The 18849-nt window shown below is 42.5% G+C and overlaps 1 protein-coding gene across 3 annotated transcripts in view; it reads right to left on the reverse strand.

Moving 5' to 3' along the window:
- LOC109632380 (kelch-like protein 29) overlaps positions 1-18849 on the reverse strand; it is a 213193-nt gene that overhangs the window by 52636 nt on the left and 141708 nt on the right. For all 3 annotated transcript variants that reach the window (XM_020091615.2, XM_020091613.2, XM_020091614.2), the window contains 3 exons: positions 17395-17591; positions 14759-14871; positions 12857-13003 (listed from right to left, as the gene is read on the reverse strand). In XM_020091615.2, coding sequence (XP_019947174.2) covers positions 12857-13003; positions 14759-14871; positions 17395-17591 — 457 coding nt within the window. The remainder of the gene's footprint in view (positions 1-12856; positions 13004-14758; positions 14872-17394; positions 17592-18849) is intronic.

An 18849-nucleotide genomic window follows, 5' to 3' on the forward strand; every position in this document is an offset into this window, starting at 1 on the left:
CAAAACCATTGACAGATTTTAAGCACGATTATAGCTTCAAACTGGCACCTTTTCTTTTGAGGGATCTTTAAGAGTGAGGAACTTGATAATAATAAAAAATTCTTGACCATAGAATCATATAATATGTTGATATATATATATATGTTGTAAATTGGTACTATACAAATCAAATTGAATCGAATATTTGTGTGTGTGCTTGTTTGTTCCACCACTGGGTGTGCATACATTTACAATTTATATGTCATATCATAAAGGTGTTCAGATACAGGACAGCCTGCTACCATGGCAACCTTGTCTATAGCTCCTCCTGCTCTCTCTGTGATTGTGTGTATGTGTATGTGTGCTGGTCTGTAACCCCCATGGGAGTCTCATGTGTGTCGACAGTAAAAGCTGCGAACAAGTGCGGACGGAGGGACAGGGAGCTGGACAGAGACTGACCCCCGTTGACCTTTTTCGGCTCAAAGCGGCGTGACCAAGCCACACAGGGGAGAGCGTCAAAACAACAGAGTCGCAGAAACATTATTCAGGGGGAGAACAAATGATAAGCTGACATTTTGCCTAAGCATCTCCCTCTCCCACCTGAGGCTTTTTTTCCTCTGGCCTGTGTCCCATTTGTTCGCCACCGATGTCCCGGGCGCATCGGACCAGAAAGGAGGAAATAAGACAGCGGAAGATAACAGGAGAGGGACAAAGAGGAGGACAAGAGAGGAAAGGGACAGCAGAGAGGAGAGGACGCAGGAATAGGAGAGCAGTAGCAGGAAAAGAAAATTGAAAAGACAAGCTAACTGAACTAAAGTGGACTGAAGAGAGGATGGGAGAGAGGATGTGACGGTTCGGCGCCAGTCAAAGAAATCTGCTGATGACATTTCCTCTCTGCAAGCGAGCTTGGAGCCAAACGCTCGCCTCTTTTTCACGAACGCACACAGCTTACCCAACAGTTTATCAAACAAACAGCTCAATACCCACATAAACAGTGACGGTCGCTCCCAGCATCTCTGCTCCAACACAGCGAGAAGGTGAAATCAAAGCAAGCTGCTTTGCATACAGAGATATTCTTTAGGGAAGAATCACTAGCTCAGGATAAGCTACTGCCTCTAATTAAAGTTCCTCCATAGTGTGAGATTTGACCCAGTAATTACTGATTCATGTCACATACAAACTGAGGTGATTTAAGCTTCAGGCTTTCTCCTATTACAAACTTAACTTCTTTAAGCTTTCCCTCAACCTCACCTACTTGGATCTGATGACATGTTACTTATTACTTATTATTAAAAACACACATCCGACTGTCAATCCCTTTTTAAAAATATACTTCAAATTAGTACAGACGCAGGTAGAAAGGACTCAACTTTATTGTATTTAAAGTTGATTTTGGCCCATGAGATCTGCAGGTCATCTGAAATAGGTCTACTACTGACAGCCCTGACCCTCAGAGCTAAATTAAAACTGCATATGCGGCAGTTTCAGCCAGGTGGTGAGCTCACTGCCATGGTAGAAATAAATGTGCTCAAATATCCAGTAGAAATGAAAACTTGCTCCTACTTTGAACAGCAGGCAGTCGAGCGAAGGGACCTGGACAAATGTTTCTTTGGGAGCCTGCATGTTTGTGTTACATGCAGCTCAGATGGGCTGGAGACTCTGAATTACCTGCCACTGTCAATGTGTGCCAGTGTATATCTTTGCATCACACAATTAAGAGTTTCCCTGCCTCGTGTGCAGTGCATCTTGGGAAAGATATCATTGTGTGTGGCTGTGTGTGTGGTGGCCCACCACAAATTAACATTGGCAGCCACATATTGATTTTCTACTTCTTTTTACTATTAAAATGGGATAAATCTTATTTCACTGCAGAGCTGCACAATGATTTCCCCCCTGTGGACCTTTAAAAAATCCATAAAGTTTTAACCATCCCTCTATGTCACTTTACTCACCCTATCTGAGTGTCTGTCATTCCAGGTGCATTCATGACTGTGAGTGGGCTCACTGACACATTGCAAAATGTAAGCTAATGAACCATAAACAACCCAACCCCAACACATTATTTATTTCACACAGCGTGACGCAATGAAGCTGTATACATTGTCAAGCTATTTACTTTATCTATAAAATAAAGCCAGTCACCTTCTCCTATAAATATAATCCAGTACTGTAGGAAACACCGCAAGCTGCCTTCAGAATTCAAAGAGAAGATGAACTCTGAGCACAACCAGTCAAACAGGTTGAGAGTTCAAGACATGATGGACAGATGAAGCTGCGTTAGAGCGCCACACACATGTTCTCATTAGCAGCATTGTCGGCTCACGGGAAACCGACACCCACATCCATCACTGCCTGTTTTCACACAAACACACACGTACTTCTATCTTTGTGAGGACACTCGTTGGCATAATGCAGTCCCTGGCCTGTTACTCTAACATAAAACATCACAACTAAATGCCTTATCCTAACCTAACCCTTAACACAAGTCTTTACACTTTACCAACCCTCTGAAAAAGCGAGGACTGCCCAAGATGTCTTCCTTTCCCAAAATGCCCCCACTTAAGAAAATGTCCTCACTTTACCAAAATGTCACTCCGTAAGGTCTATTCTCAAAATGGTCCTCACATGGCTATCTGTACAAATACACCCCCCCCAAAGTTAACTTTCCTTTACCTTAAGAATATTAAGTAAGAAAAAAAAAAAAAAGCATATGTACCATCTGCAAACCTTAGCTACAGACAGACACACATCTGTTGTATCCTGTCTTCACTTGCCAAACATCTTTGAAAATGGCAGTAAAACTCCCTCAAAGACTCAGCATCTGGTCTCTGGCAAAAAAAAACAGGTAAGGACTGCGACCACATAAAGTGAATACACCTAAAACACACCCACACATATGCACAATTTTGCACATGGTGAATGCAGAGAGAGACAGATGGACACACTGCTGCAGTAAGGGCTGTAGCGTGACTGTATTACACTTTAATCACGTGTTGTTTGTGGACATATTTGTTGTTAATCTGGTCGGTGTCTTTGGTCCAAAGGCTGATTTGACTGTAATTCTTGTTGAAGAGATTAAGAAAAATGTCAAATCACTGAGGCTGACTTCTGATTAAATAAACAACCATGGATTCATCCCCCCCCCCCCCCCCCCCCCGGCTGTTTTCCTCCCTCATCTCTCTGCCTCTATTTCTGGAAAAAAAATTACTCTTCCTCTCCAGTTCTAACTCACTCACTATCTCTCCCACTTCTTTTTCACTTTCTGTCTCTGTCTCTCTCTCTCTCTCCGCCTCCATTCCTGCTCCTCGCTCTTCCTCCCACACACGCATACATCGGCATGGAAATGAGAGAGAGTTGCACACTTGCTGCTAATATTCAAATCCAAAGTATCAGGCCCCACAAAATAAAATTTAAAAAAAAAGTCCTGCTTCGTGCCTGCCATTGAAACTACTCAAGCGGAAATGATTGCAGATATGCTTTAATCTGGATTTGTGCTTTATCTTTTGAAATAAAGTGTTTTTAAGAGAAAACCAAGAACGTTTGCTTGTCGCCCTGATACTGCTACAGACAGTTATGCTCTCCTTATACTCCTCTTTTTCCTTCTGTGAGGATTTTGAGCTACTTTTTTATTATATTTTAATTATTTTATTTGCTGTCATTGAGGACTGGGCATTGACTGACTAGTGGACATTAAATGGATGGTCGGTGCAGCCATTAGCGTCAGCAGCACCTTATCTAATCACATGCTTTTATGTAAATCAAGTGTAGGTCAGTCAACCAGTCAGCGGTTGTAAAGCTGTCATACAGTGGGGGTCTGGTGCACAGTGAGATTGGTCAGGTTCATCCCTGTTATGGTTTTTAATCACTGTAATTACCATGTTTTCTTTTAAATTGCTTGCCACTGAGAAAATATCCTTAAACCATTTATTTGGGGGGAGGAGTAATTTCACAATTGCTCTGCAAAGCTTTTAAATGGCTCTTTATCTATCTGTGCACATACTACAAATCAGTTTAATGGTTACAGCAGCGAAAAGACAGTCTGCTGTAACAGGTGAGCTTGTTAGCCGTGCTAGCAGCAATGTTCTAGGGATGATGGTCTGTCAGTCGGACCGACTCAATAACATTGGTCTAAGCTGATAAACCTCAACAACCCATGACATTTTGCACACACTTTCAGGGTCCCAGGGGATAAATCCTACTGACTCTCCATCAAGCAGCATTAGGAGGTCCAATTTTCACTTTGTCGAATAATTTGGTTCATAACCGATTACCCACAAATCTAATGACATTCCTATTAGCCTCAGCTGTGTGCGTGCTTACCTAGACAGGTTAGCAAGCAAACACACTAAACTAAGATGGTTAACATTATACATGATTCTTTAAATACCTTTGGTCCTGGAATCCCCTTATTTTTATTTCAATTTGTGTAGTGGATTATGTCTTGTTAATTGTATGTTTGGCATCGAGGAGGAGGACTGTGCTTGAATTTAGTTGTGCTAGTGTAAGAAGTACTACTGTGCAATGACAATAAAGTATTTTGAATTGAATTTGAATTGAATAATGAACATCAGCATGTAAGCAGAGCAAGACTAGAATTTAGGTTACAATAACAATATGGCATTGGGTGGCTGCAGCATAGCTCATAAAACCTGCTCCCTCCATGTTAGCACACGGGACATGGAGCAAAGATGGTGTCTGCCATTTTAGGCTACTTCTCACTCTAAAGAACCTCTATACAGAAACTGTACCACTCAATCAATAATGTGCAAATGTCACTGGCGCAACATGACAGGCCCAATAACTGAAATATTTTGACTTCATTTGGTTTTTTGTGATCACAAAAAGTAAGAATACACATGGAAAATAATTATCACTTAAAATGGAAAGTTGGCCTCATTTCTTTTCATTGGAAGGATGAGACACATAATTATTGGCCTACAGTAACTGTAGCTCCATGGAGCAGCCAGCAAATAGATTCTCATCCTTGAAAGCCTCTACAAAAAGTGCAGCTGACAATGTTTTTGAAGGGTGAAGTAATTATTAAGTGCTCTGGTCTTATTGAGACAGATAAAATGTCCTTCTTTATAACTGTTTATCACCATGATAATACTTACACAATTATATTCATATTATATAACCAACTCTACATGGTTAAGCCCTTTCATTCTTCCATCTTCTCCTCCCGTCTCAACCTTCCTTTTTACATCAAAACCCAAACTGCCAAAATTCTTTCACCCGTGTGTGGATTAAATCTCCTCTTTTTGAGGCAGATATACTCATAGGATTACAATAATATTTCCAACATGCAACTGAGGCTTACTTCTTCAGTAAGTGAAATTACTTCGTTCTTGTGCTTTATGCGTATAAGTCAAGATTTCTTACATCTCTGATACTGAGCCAAAGGCAGATTTTGCCGTATCTGAAAAGCTAATCCGAAAGGTAAGTCACAGAACTGATATTTAAACAGAGCAAAACCTTCCTCAGGTGTTATGTCTGGTAAATATGGATGGAAGCGAAGGCATGGAGGCTTTTACCATCCTCTCTGAAAGCACTGTGAGTGAGGAGTGCATGCCGCGGGTGCACGGCATATGAATTGTGTGCTAAAAGGGTTAGATTGTTATTTTGTCTACGTGTGACATGAACCCGGTAAATGAGAATACTCACTAAACTCAGGCTAATGAGTGACGTGCGTGCACTCAGCAGATGAGAGCAGGCGGAATACATCTGACTCCCATTTCTTTCCATTTCCGACGAGCTCTCAAGCAGCCACTCTCTCATGCACAGACACGCAGAGGGAATGTGAGCGAATAGTGTGACCTGTCATTTTCATCTTCTCGCCCACTCATCCAAGCAATCTGTGTATACTTTTAACATGTAATGGATTCAAATCATAAAAGCTACAGCGCAGATGGAGGGATACAGAACCTATTGTGCATATAAAAAACAGGTTATGATCTTTTCTCATACTTGATAAAAAAGCATATGGAAAGTTTCTGCAGGAGTCTGACGACATATGGAGATGCTACTTTTAGCTGGTCCGCCAACACGCACTTCCCTCCCCTCTTCAGTTCTCCCTGGACAGGGAGTTTTTATGAGAGGTCCATATGTTTATCAGCTTGTACTCTGATATGCAACCCAGATAACACCTTGTGACTTCCCCTCTCGAATGATATTGCACACTGACCAAGTGCACAAACACACCATGTCAACACCCTCAGCGGTAGCAGATGCACATGCCCTGCGGCCCAGTCAGATTGCATTAACTGCTAAACTCACAGGGAAAATTAAGCTGCAAAGCCAAACTTAAAAAAAACAAACAACCACTAACTCTTTTCTTATTCTTACACACACTCACACAAACATTCAGGCAGTGGACCAAGGATTAGAATGGGTTGAAAGGCAGGAAGGCAGCGATAATGTGTCTAACTGGGAGCCTCTCAAACCTGTCAGAGGAAGCAGAGAAAACGCCAGGAGGCCACCATCCGCTAACAGATGACAAATGTCCACAGTGCATTTCCCATTTCACTACTGTCAACGAAGACTAACGCCTCTTAGTGTGTGTGTGTGTGTGTGTGTGTGTGTGAGATTCAGTACCACGGCAGCATCCAATAAATGCCACATGGATGGTTGTATCTATTTGCTTTGCAAATAGATAGTAGTTAGGAGTGTGTGTCTGCTTTAGTGTGAAAAATTCAAGACCTGCTGCTTAAAACACAGCTCTGAATGTCAAAATTAAAAAAAGAATACACACAAACATACATACACACCCTCACTCACTCACTGAGTCACACGTGTGTGTGTGTGTTCACTAGGGTGTGTGCCCAAGTTTAGCCTCACGTCACTAACAAACCCACTCAGCTTAAACGACCACGGCTCAGTGTCCTTTTTGAGCGAGCACAGGTTTTCTGTATGAAAACACATGCTTGTGCTTTCTTCCCTGGTAACATATTATGGGTGAGTAAAATGTGATCTTGCAAATGGCACTTCATTTGGGTTCAAGAGATGCTTTGCTGTGCATGTTTTGTGTTTTTTTTTGCGCTTGCATGACTATGGCTGTGCATCAGCCAGAGGGACGGATGGATGGGGGATGGAGGGAGATGTAGCAAACGACAGACGCTGACTGCTGCCCTGAGCGACTACTGACAGGTGCAATGTGTTCTCCTCTGAGGCTTATTTCAGCATGATTTCATCCAGAGAGGAAGAAACAAAAACGTTGTTTTGCTTTTTTAATTCAAAATATATTTGTAGGAAAGACCTCTTGCTGTAACTTAAAACTTTCTGGCTTGTTTGTCAACTCACTGAATCGTAAACTCTGTATTTCGCCTTTGATAAGTACATTTTTATTATTCCTCATGAATCTTGGGAGAACTGAAGATTGCTTCCTTTGAACAGACTGAGTAATTTGTTTGTTCTCTATGCATCGTATCACTCATGCAACTCTTTTGTGTTTTCAAGAGAACTCAGAGGAAATGAGATGCCTTCGACTTGCCCTGGATATGCAGCCGCCATGGTTGAGTAGCTGTGGTTCAACTGGCTGCATTCATCAGGACTGAGTGTGTCTTGGGACGACAAAGGACACAGATGAGAACGGAGGTCCGGGGCACACTGGCTTGCATCAGATCCCGTCCACTCCCTCATACACAAGTAGTGCTCGCACTGATGTACAAGTGATTCCCACTCTTGTGTGAGTGTTTCAGTTCAGTACAGTGCCCTTGTCCCAGTGTGTGTGTGTGTGTGTGTGTGGGCATGTCTATATATAGTTATGAGGGCCAATTTTGGTTCAATACTATCATTGTAAGGACATTTTGGCTGGTCCTCACAAATTAAATTGGCTTTTTGAGGGTTAAGACTTGGCTTTAGGGTTTTTAGGTTTAGGTTAGGCATTTAGTTGTGATGGTTAGGGTAAGGGGCCAGGGAATGCATTATGTCAATGAGTGTCCTCACAACTATAGAGATACACACATGTTGGTGTGTGTGTGTGTGTGTGTGTGTTGGAGAGAAAGAGACAAAGTGAAAAGGAGGCAGAGATGCAGAAGGAAAAGCAGAGACTGCTCGCTGCATCAATCTCCATTGCCGGGCTGTGTCTTGTCAAGAGCTGTGTCACAGATCATGCTGCCGGTGGCCTGCGTCACATTCATCCCCACTCGCTCTGCAACACTTTCTCTTTCCTCCTTAAAGATGATTGTTGTGACATGAAGCTCCTCATCTCAGAGAAAAAAACAATTAACCTTTTTTAAGGGGTGTGCGATCATGAACAGTGTCTGTTTTGAACTTGGAGCTTAAAAAGAGAATTGCTAAATTCAAAGTGAAAGGGTCATTCCTAGTTTTGAAGGTAAATGAATCGTAAAACAGCGATACTCAGTTTATATCCCTCAACAGCCTCAAAGCATTTTTTGTCCTTTGATAATTTTGCACTCTAACTACATAATGATAGCATCATTTGTTCTGGGAAAATGATTTTATTCTTCTTAATGAGTATTGGAAGGGAAATAAAAGAATCACATCACCATAATAGCAAACTGAATTATACAAAAAATCTACAAATTTTTACCTAGAAAATCATAAGCATATGAAATAATACCTTTTACTCTATTAATTGGGCTTGGGAGCTGGAAGTGTTAGGGCAGGCCACTGTTATTTCTGATGAGTGGACAGTGGGTCCTTGCTAATGGCAGCGGTGGCCTTTTTTATCATGAAAATACACCATTAACTCTCCTTTTTAGCTGTTCCATTAGCTGGCCACTTTCCAAAGAGCCAATTAATCTGCCTCTTTTGTCAGGTTAAGTCACCTGGCAAGATAGAATCCTTTATGAAATATGTTGAAATGAGGCGTAATGGACGTCCTATTCAGGGACTTGGCAGAGACTGGCCAGTTATAATTGGAGCCGTGTGTCTGGGAGGTGTCCCCAACAAAAGACGAGGAGAAATGAAGGACAGGTCGCTCTGTGTCAGCACCTTCAGAGAGAAAACACGACGCAGGGAAGTCTTTTTACAGTCTCTTGTTTATGTGACTTATTGGAGCAGTGTATTGAGGATTCAGGGAGGAGGGAGATTTAGTCTCAGATGTACAAAGCAGCACAAATCTCCATGTTTAGAGGTTATATCTGCATCACTCTTGGAGCCCATTGGCCATTGTCTAATCATGAATGAGCCTTTACAGGCAATACAAAAAATTTGGGGGAGTTATGGCTACAGGCACCACCCCTTCTCCTTTCAGTGTTAGTTTTCTTTACTGATGTTAAACACAAAGAGGGAACCTTCACACTAGATTGAACAAAGCTGCTTGAAGGTGTGGTTCCCATCCTTCTCCTGTCAGACCTGATTGAAGCGGCCTCCATTGAAGATGCTCAAATCAATACTGAGATATTAAAAGGTGGATTTTATAGGCTATAAAAAAAAGATGTTGCAAATCTTACTAAAATCGAGCTTTGTCTAGAAACACTTGGAGCAGAGTTGCTGTTTGATGTTTTTTGGTATTCAGGAAGTGATCTGATTTTCAGTTGCAGACAATGGATATCTGGGCCAAGACTCTGTCTTCCATGTTTATAATCCAACTAATCCACAAGATTTTACGTTTTTACATATTAAAAAAACAAACAAACCAACAGCAACACTTTTTGCAGGTGTTTCAGGTCCAGGCAACCTTTTTGGCTAACCTCTGTTGACAGCTATCTGCATATTAATGTCAATAAAATAAAAAGCTGATGCACGTTCCGTCTCTTTTCATCTCCACACGGACTGTTTACAACCAAAACCTGCTGCTAATCAGTCAAACTAGAATCCAGAAGGCTTTCTTCCCCAAAATCTCATCCCTCGCCAACAGATCCTGCATATTCACGAGCACAAGCTGTTTATAGAGTATATGTACATTATATATATAAATAAATTATCCTAGGCCTGCATTTTTCATAATTGAATAATGTGTTTATCGGTCTAATCTTCTTCTTTTTTTTAAATTAACTTTGAGAGATTACCCTCGGCATTACCCATTTTCTCTAAAATATAGAAACAGATGTATACAGATGCTTGCAGGGCAGCACACCTTCAATGATACTCAATCAAAAAAAAAACTGTAACTGCTGTCGTCTTTCATTCAGTGACTTTGTGTCTCATAGCAAACCATTATTAACACTCCAATGCTCTTCCTCTGTCTCTGAGCGATGTCCGGGCCCTGTTTCCTGGTGCCACTGGATGTTAGTGACAGCATACCGGAGAGAGAAAATTGCATATTATTTACCCAGCGCCTTCAATATGCCACTTTTCCACTCTGTAGCCTGCAGCTTACAACCCACAGCGCATGCACAGACACACAAACGCACAAAGACCCACATAAACACGCACGCTCAGACGAATGAAAACGCATACAAACTTAGCTCAAGGCTTCAAGCTTTTCCCCCGTGTTGCCGGAGCTTTTCGGCAGCGCTGTGACATTCTGCCCTGACATGTCATTAAAAAGTGTCACAGTTTCTGGGGGAGTGATTTCCGCTGCTCTCTGCCTCCGAACGGGCAGATGGGATGGAGGCGAGGGAGCATGGGAGTGATGAGCTGGTGGTGGGCCATGCATGTAAAGTCAGCCCTTAGGATCGCATGACCTTCTCCTGTGGCATGAGGGAAGCAGTCTATCCTCTCCCTGCCCTCCTCCTCTCCTGTTCTCTCTGCCGGAACCAGGCCCTGCTAGTTGTTTCTTTATTCTTTTTTTCCGGTCACACATGGGCAGGAGAGTTGAGCTTGACTGGGAGCTCAATCGCATCTCCGCTCCCTGGATGTCATGGCTCTGCGCAGAAGCACAAACCACTGGATATCAGATTAGAACACAGTGGGTCTTTCTCTCCATTCCACTTTTCTTCATTTCTCGCCACCGCTTTCTCTTCTCTCAATCACTCCACGGCTATTTCTGTCTTTCTGTCTCGCTCTGCTTCTTTCTCTCGCTCCAACTCTCTTCCCACCCCTTCTCCTTCTCTCTCCCGCTCTTTGGAGACGGGGTGACTCGGTGTCTCTTCTCAGGAATCAGTGTGGCGGGTTGTTCAGACAACCGGGAAAATGTTCCATTTCTTTTTTTTTCTTCTACTCCATCAGAGTAACTCACCTCTGCACCTCTCCATTAGAGTGTGTGATTGCAGGAGTCCACTGAACTGAGCTGGCTGGAGGTTTTTTTTCCTCCATACAGATGACGGGGATCGTATGTTCTCCTGAAAGCTGCGCTCCGGCCTTCTCGTGGCTCCGTGTGACTTTGCAGGCCCACCGAGTCAAATTTTCCCATCAGTCACCACACAAAGTACAATTTTAGTGGATTTGTCAGGAGGACAGATTGATATCCATGTCAAACAAACTTCTATTCTATTCTCTATATTGTTTCTCTCTTATTTAAAGCTGCATTGGGTCATGCACTGAACTCTGCATAATCTCTTGTCATTGTCTGGAGGGGCTGTATGTGAGAACGCAAATGGCTCAGTCACACTTTCTCCAGATTTCTCCAACCAGCCCCCCAGTAAAAACTTTGGAGGATTCACTGAGATGCCATTTCTAACACACGACAGATGCAAAAATGAAAAAACAACAACAATACAAATATGTCAGGATGAAAAAGAGGACTCATACAAATAGAAGACCAGACGGAGATGTCAACTTGGAAAGACGAAGAGATTAAAGAGGTTTCGGTGATACTGGCCGAAGCTGATGTTGATGTGCTGTTAACAAAGACATGTGATCTCCACAGTGGAATATATACGTTACATCCTGTCCACTGCAAACTCCAGAGAAAGTCAAGATAAAATTGTGCAGGAATTCTTCATGTCTGAAAATGGCTGAAGTGAATAACTCCTTTATCTTATTTCTGATAAGCATCGTCGTCAGCTTTCAGCGGTTTGTTCTTTAGCTTTGTCCGACACTTAATACCTGCCAACTGGATTTCATTATAATCTCAGAGAAATACGTATCAAAGGATAAATGCTAAATGTTTAATCCCAAAGGGGAAAAATTCAAATATTGACGAATGTACCACATAAAAGTGGATGCCGATAAAGTAACATTGATTGCAGAGGTCTGCGCCGAACCTGATTCTGCTGATATAAGGCCGCTTCCCCCACTTGCTGCTTGATGAGAAGACATTACTCTGAGTGAGTGACTCTTACAGTGATGGACTGGTGTAATTTATCTGATAATAATCTTACCTCCATTTTTAAACAGCTATAAAATACTTAAAAATCATCAGTTTTAAATTCATGGGTTTTGTAACTGAATCCATAAAAGATCCTCAGGACCTGAGGCTTTCGCCCGCCAGATGGATATCCGTCTGCAGCGCGGCGTCTGTTTACCTTTTCATAAATGTTGGCTGGAGTCGAAGCTTCGACCTTGAGGCTTATTGATTCCACATTTCTTAAACATTTTACCGGCTGTATACGTCAATAGCAATCTAAGCAATAGACCTTAGATTATGATTAACAGACTGCAGGAATAAAATTAAACACCTGTGAGGCGGACAGAAAAAGAAAAGGGTGTGTCTGTGTGTTTTTGTTGGTTATTTTCATGCGGTACAGTGTCTCACAAACAAATGAAGTGGAACTAAGAATAGAGCACATTCTGAGGGCAAAGCACTCCTGGGATTATCAACAACTGCTGCGTTAGGCTGCATCCAAAACACAAAGGTGATGAACACTACCTATGATACAATGAGGAGTAACTCGTCTGGTTTTTCATGTTGTGCAGTTCTCGGGGGCCGACAGCGAGGGTCGATGCAACAACTACAGTAATACGGCTCTGCAGACATACAGTATCTGTACTGTCAGTGGTAACAAGGGCTTTACTTTTTTTCATCCCATGTTGCAGCTACGGTGTGTACTCAGACACTCACAAACACACTCATTCTTGTTTGTATTACCTGTGCTCTGGAGTTGGGGTCTTGTTTGATCCATCTGATGATCGTCTCATACACCAGCTCCTCCGCCTTTGTGTTTAGACTGTCGTTGGACAGATAGGCCACCAGGTCCTCCTCGGAAACACTAAGAATCTCCTCCTGTCCTGCAACCTGACAGGTCAAGGAAGACAAAATCATGAGTCAGTTAAATTGCAGTGTCTCACTTTCTACATTCAGTATTTCCACTTAATTATCTGATTTATCCCACCAACGAGTTTCATAATGAACTAAAACAATTTTTACTCTTTTTTTTAGAAAATAGCATGCTCATTTGTGCAACCATGAGTTATCAAGTGCTATGGTCCATAATGTTTTTACCGTCCACGCAGACAATCAAACCTTATCGTTTGAGCTACAGTTGTAGCATGCAATGTGGTTTTTCGCTCATGCAAGAACTTATCTATACCTCGGTACCTAGTGCCTGTACCCATCACTCAGAATCTGTTGTGTGTGAGAGCTGCTTTCCTGCGCGTGCACGTGTACATTTGTTTCCCCCCTGTTATCACCACAGATTTAATGAATTCTTTGTGAGATGCTGACTTTAACTATCTAACTTCTGATATTTCCTCGTTTCCCTCCTGATGTGATTTTCTTTCATGAACCATAGTCTTTCTTTTCTCGAGTTGATTACTGCCAATCAAAGCTCAGTTTTGCTGCTTTGATTTGAAGATTACAAGAGTTAAAGGAACAGTTCTACATTTTCAGAAGTATACCAATTATGTGTATTTCCAACAAATTGTTGGGAAGATAAGTACCAATGTTCAGTAAGCAGGAAGCTCCTGCCATATCTGTTGCATCTATAGGTTCACTAATTCACTACTCCGTCTATAGAGCAAGCAATAAATTCAGATTTGTTTTTCTCACGCTATAGATTACTTTAAGACTCCAGAGTGCTGTAGAGCGAGTTTCTTTCCTACGTGGTTTCATGTTATTAATCTTTCTCGTCAGCTACAGACAAAAATATCTTTGCATTGTCTCTGTGTGTTTTGTGTCTTTGTCTATATTCTTTTCATCAGGCTATCTAACAGCGGCATGGCAACAAGTGAAGTGCATTTAGTCTCACACAGTACACTACATTGTGCGCCTACAGTAAATGACCTTGTATCTGGTGAAAGCTTTTACCCGAGCGAAGCATTTTAATTCTGCTATTGAACAAACAGATCCATAAATGGGGTAGAAAATATTGTCCTCTGCAGTATAAAGCATGGTGAAAAAGACTTTCTCATCGGTATACCTCCACCAAAGACCCTGTTGTCTGTTTATACAGGTTTGTTTGTTTATGGGGGGATTACCATGAAATCCATAAATTCTAATTTCTAAGCTTTATCTTATTAATTTTGTTCATATTCCTCATCACAAACGTTAAAATTTGTTTTTTATCTGACACAGTATTTACAGTCTTTGCATGGCAAACTAAGTGTAAGTGCCGACACTTCACTGCACGCCCAAGGACAGGACAAGATGAGATGACCTGAAGTACTTGCCACTACTCAGCTTAGTTTCGCATTATTTAAGTGATGGAATGAGTCCATTTGCATGTCCCTAATGATATCACAGAAAGATCAGTGTTGACTTTGCTCTTTATTCAACACAATTTCCCACCACATCAGCTTTCAACATTGCAGTTTTTGATCTTTCATTTCATTCTTTCATTCATGGATCTTGATGAAAAAAATCCGGTATATTTAAACGACTGATATCTGTGTGAAGTGTGCATAATTTAGAGCAGTTTGATTGAATTTTACCTCCTGGCAGAGGTATGTGCTCTACTGAGTGCCATTCTAGTTTTCTAATAGTCTTATTATTCCTTTCAACATCGACTTTGTCCCACAGGAAGAACAAATGAAATGATGAATCTCTACGTACCTCAGGGAAGTTCTGCAGTGCAAAAGCTTTGGCCATGTTGTGGAGCTCCGTGCAACTCATGGCTTCGGCCATGGCCAGCACTCCGAGACAGTTAGCTGCAGTCAGCTGTTTCTCTACAGTCGATGAACAAGGTTCAAGAGACAAAAAGAAAGACAGAGGGGACGGACAAAGCAAAACAAGAAAGAAACAAGAGACATAGGCAGATTGATTAAGATGGGTGAACAGAAACATGATTCTGACATCCATAAAAAGATTACAGACATAGAAAGCTACAGGGACTGCAGGTGGCACAGAGCTGTAGCCTAACGGACCGTGTATCTGCCTCAGACTAAAGGAGAACAAGTATAATAACTCAAAAAAGCACCGGGGACAAACAACAAGGGGAATCGATCGCTCACAGCACAGGCAAGGTGGTGGATGGCAGGGAGCGGGATTTGGGATTAGTGGGTCCACTTTAAATAAGTCCTGTCAGATCTCGGGGTATACTAAACACACACACACACACACACACACACACTAGCATGCAGGCACCCACACACACATCCACACACAGTGGTTGTGTAGTTTCAAAGTATATAGAGAACTACCTGTGTGGCTAGGCCAGTGGGGAGATGGCTTATGCAACTGTCTGTGATTTCTTGTAAGGATGATGCTCTAAGGTTGTGTGTCTGTAATTTTAGTTTTGTAACGCTCATCGCCATTCATCTCTTTCACACACACACACACAGGCAAGCAAAGTCTCAGATCGACTGGGTCGGTGGCAACTAAAAGAGGCCTGATTAAACAATAGCCATCAGAGCGGAAGCAGTGCCTGGTCTTTTATCACTGAAGACAGAGTCTTTCCTAAACTAATATCAGCCAATAAAGGTCACCTAACATCTGCAGGATCACAAGTAAACAAAGGCCAAAGCAGAGAACAAATAATCGCTGGTTTCACGCTGCATCAGAGACGGGAGGGGAAGGAGGTTAGTGACAAAACAAAGGGCTGTTTGAAAATGTCCCTCTGAAATGCCATTTGTCGATATGAAGAGTTATTACACAGTGTGTGCACGCTTGTATATGAGCTTTATGTTGCATATTCCTTTCATCACTTTCTTCAATGCAATGCAGCAGAGATCGCAATCAAATTTGCTGAAAAGCGCAAGCTCACTCAGATGTACGGAGATGCAGGGCATGTAAAATGAATATTAGGTAGAGTCACTAAAAATATGTGAAAAGCTTGTCATGGTGGTAATAAGAGTTGAAGTATGGAGCATGTCGCTCATTCACCTCCAGATAATAGATAATAAAAACAATCACAGTTCCTCACTGAGCAGCCGTCACACAATAAATGACAGTTTGTATTTGTTTGAATCCGAGGTTGTGTGAATAAAGTAGGTCATGGGGATGTTTGCTATTTCTTCTGTGTGTATTTGTTACAAACTTCAATAATTTTTGACACCGTATCAATTTCTGTGCTCAAGGACACAAGCCCGCGCCCGTATCTCTCTCGTTCTAATGTGCCAAAATGTCATGTATCTTGTCGAGGAAGAATGGATTGATGTCTCCCTTGTGATAAAGTCTGCTAATGGTTTCCCTGTTTTCCATTTTTCTTTTCTTTGGTTCCCAATTCGAGATAACTAATCAATAACATGGACTGCTGCTTTCCTTTACTTTCTTTTCACACCCTTTCTTGTCGCTGACCTTTTTCGCCAACATGCACTTCCCTTGTGTTACCAATACAACAAAACAACTTATTAAATTGGATGCAAAACCTGACATTTGCAGCTTTTGGGTGGTCTGACCCACTAAAATCTGGTACATGCCATTTGTGTTTCACGTGACCTCCTGCAAGCCCCCTCCCCCCTTTGCTCCACTTTCCATACCTTGTCGAAGCATCAAGGCAGAGTATCAATCTGTTTTGCTATTTTTCAATTCCATCACGGTTCAGGCCAGAGGATTTGACATTTAAGTGACTATTGTTCCCTGACCTTTTTATAAATCTGCCCCCTGTGCCCGGTCCTGCCCGCTGGGACGAGTTCAGAGGCACCGTGCCTGACTGAGAACATTCTCACACAGCTGCTGGCTTTGGAAACATGACAGAACGGAGCGTGATGGGCTTAAGTAAGGGAGGTAAATTAAGGTTCTGCGTAAGAAACTCTGCAAGTGTGAGCGTGTATTGATGATGCATCACAGTGTATGAAAACACACATAACTGCTGATACTACACTCAGCAGGAAAGGTTGCATAGGGATATAGTGATGTAATAATCATGCATACTAGTTGACATAAACATTGCACAGACACATACAATTTTGCACAGCTTTCTTACTATCTTATTAGGACTTTGCATTGACTCCCTTTCATTGTGTTTTCATTACAATACCAAATCCTTGTCCCTAAACTTAACCACTTAACATTAATACCCCAACCCCAACCTTAACCTAACCACAAATCACATTTTGTCCCCAAACTGAAGCAAGAGCTCAGAAAAGACATTTCCTTAGAAGTCGAAGGCTTTCATTCCCATGAGGTCTATTGGTCCGGACAAGGTTAATATTTAAAGGCTGGAAAAGGCCCTACAGACGAAGAAATTAGCACACACGCACACACACACACACACACACACACATACAGACTTTCTGAGCCACACTTACCTAGGAAGGACACACAGACTTTGCAGAAGGTGTTGAACTGGAACTTGTTGGCAGCCTCCAGCAGCGTCTTGGCGTTGGCCGAGTCAATGACCAGGGATCCCGTGTAGACGAACTCGAGCAGCAGCTCCAGCACGTCGGCGCTGATGTTGCTCATGTTCAGCTCCAGCGTCTCCCCGCTCCTCGTCTCCCCCGATGACCTGGGTCAACCAATCACGGCAGAGACAGAGGAGTTAGAGGAATAGTGGGGAGGGAAATCAAGAAAACAAAAAAGAAAAGATAGGGACACAGATACGTGTACGCTACATACAACACCGAAAACACACCTTGGCCAGAACGAGAGTGGGGAGAAAATAAGAGAATCATTACACAATAAGATAAGAACGTAAAGTGAAAAAGGGACAGAAACAGAACTTTGGATGGTTTCTACTTTTCTATGGGACTAGCACATTTGCAACTATAGTGCTGCATCTGAAACAAAATGTCCCCTCTGAACAAGGATTAGGCAAACAGAAGTTATTACTTTGTTTCAACAGGCATGCTTAGTACACGTGTGTTTACATGTATGCATAGTTGTAGAGGTGGACATGCATACATGGCAGAGTATATTGGAGCCATTAGACAGGAAACAGAGAGAAGGAAAGTGATGTCACAGTTCACACGCGGACATGTAATAGGATGAAAATGACGCGTGTTGCACTGGAGAGCCCTCGCTGAACCTACGCGGCTGCCGTGTGGGTTGCTGGGTATCAAAGCAATGCATCCACTCCCGCTGGCGAGGCGGAGTGAGAGGTGCCAGGGAGTGTTTGGATGAGCAAATTAAATAGAATACGATATCCCTCCGTAATGCAGAGAGTGGGATATGCAGGGAGCTGCTTTCAGAGCCGGGCCGCGTTGTGACTTCACCGGGCTCAAATGGCTGAGATTAGTTCACATGCAGGGTCCCCCCGGGGAGGTATGAGAGTGTTAAATAACACCTCGCCACCCATGTTTAATGTCCCATGTGAAACAATAATCCACTCAAGGGCAAAATAAATGGAATCAAAGCCCAGCAGAACACATGCCCCCACTACCCTCTCTCCTCCCGCGGCTGCAGACATCAACAATATGAAAAGTACTCTACATTAAGATGGATGGAGGCTCTTTACTTCTGTCAATCATGGCAGCACAATGATAATGCTCTGCCTTTTTTTTTCTCTCTCACTCCCTGCGTGTGTGCGTGTGTGTGTGCGTGTTTGTGTGTGCGTGTGCGTGCTTGTGTCTTTTACTTCTCTGTTGGAGACAGTTTGTGGGATTAGAAATCATGACAAACAGTCAGCATTTAGTGAGACACGGGACAGCAAAACAAACAAGATGAGACAGGTAGACGAAATGGTTAGAGTGACGACGAGAAGAGGAGGGGAGAGGGAGGTGGAGCAAAAAGGAAGGGAGGGAGGGGGGGCAGGGTGAGACGGTTCT

Source organism: Paralichthys olivaceus, chromosome 19 (assembly GCF_024713975.1).
Source record: "Paralichthys olivaceus isolate ysfri-2021 chromosome 19, ASM2471397v2, whole genome shotgun sequence".
In the NCBI taxonomy this organism is placed as follows: domain Eukaryota; kingdom Metazoa; phylum Chordata; class Actinopteri; order Pleuronectiformes; family Paralichthyidae; genus Paralichthys; species Paralichthys olivaceus.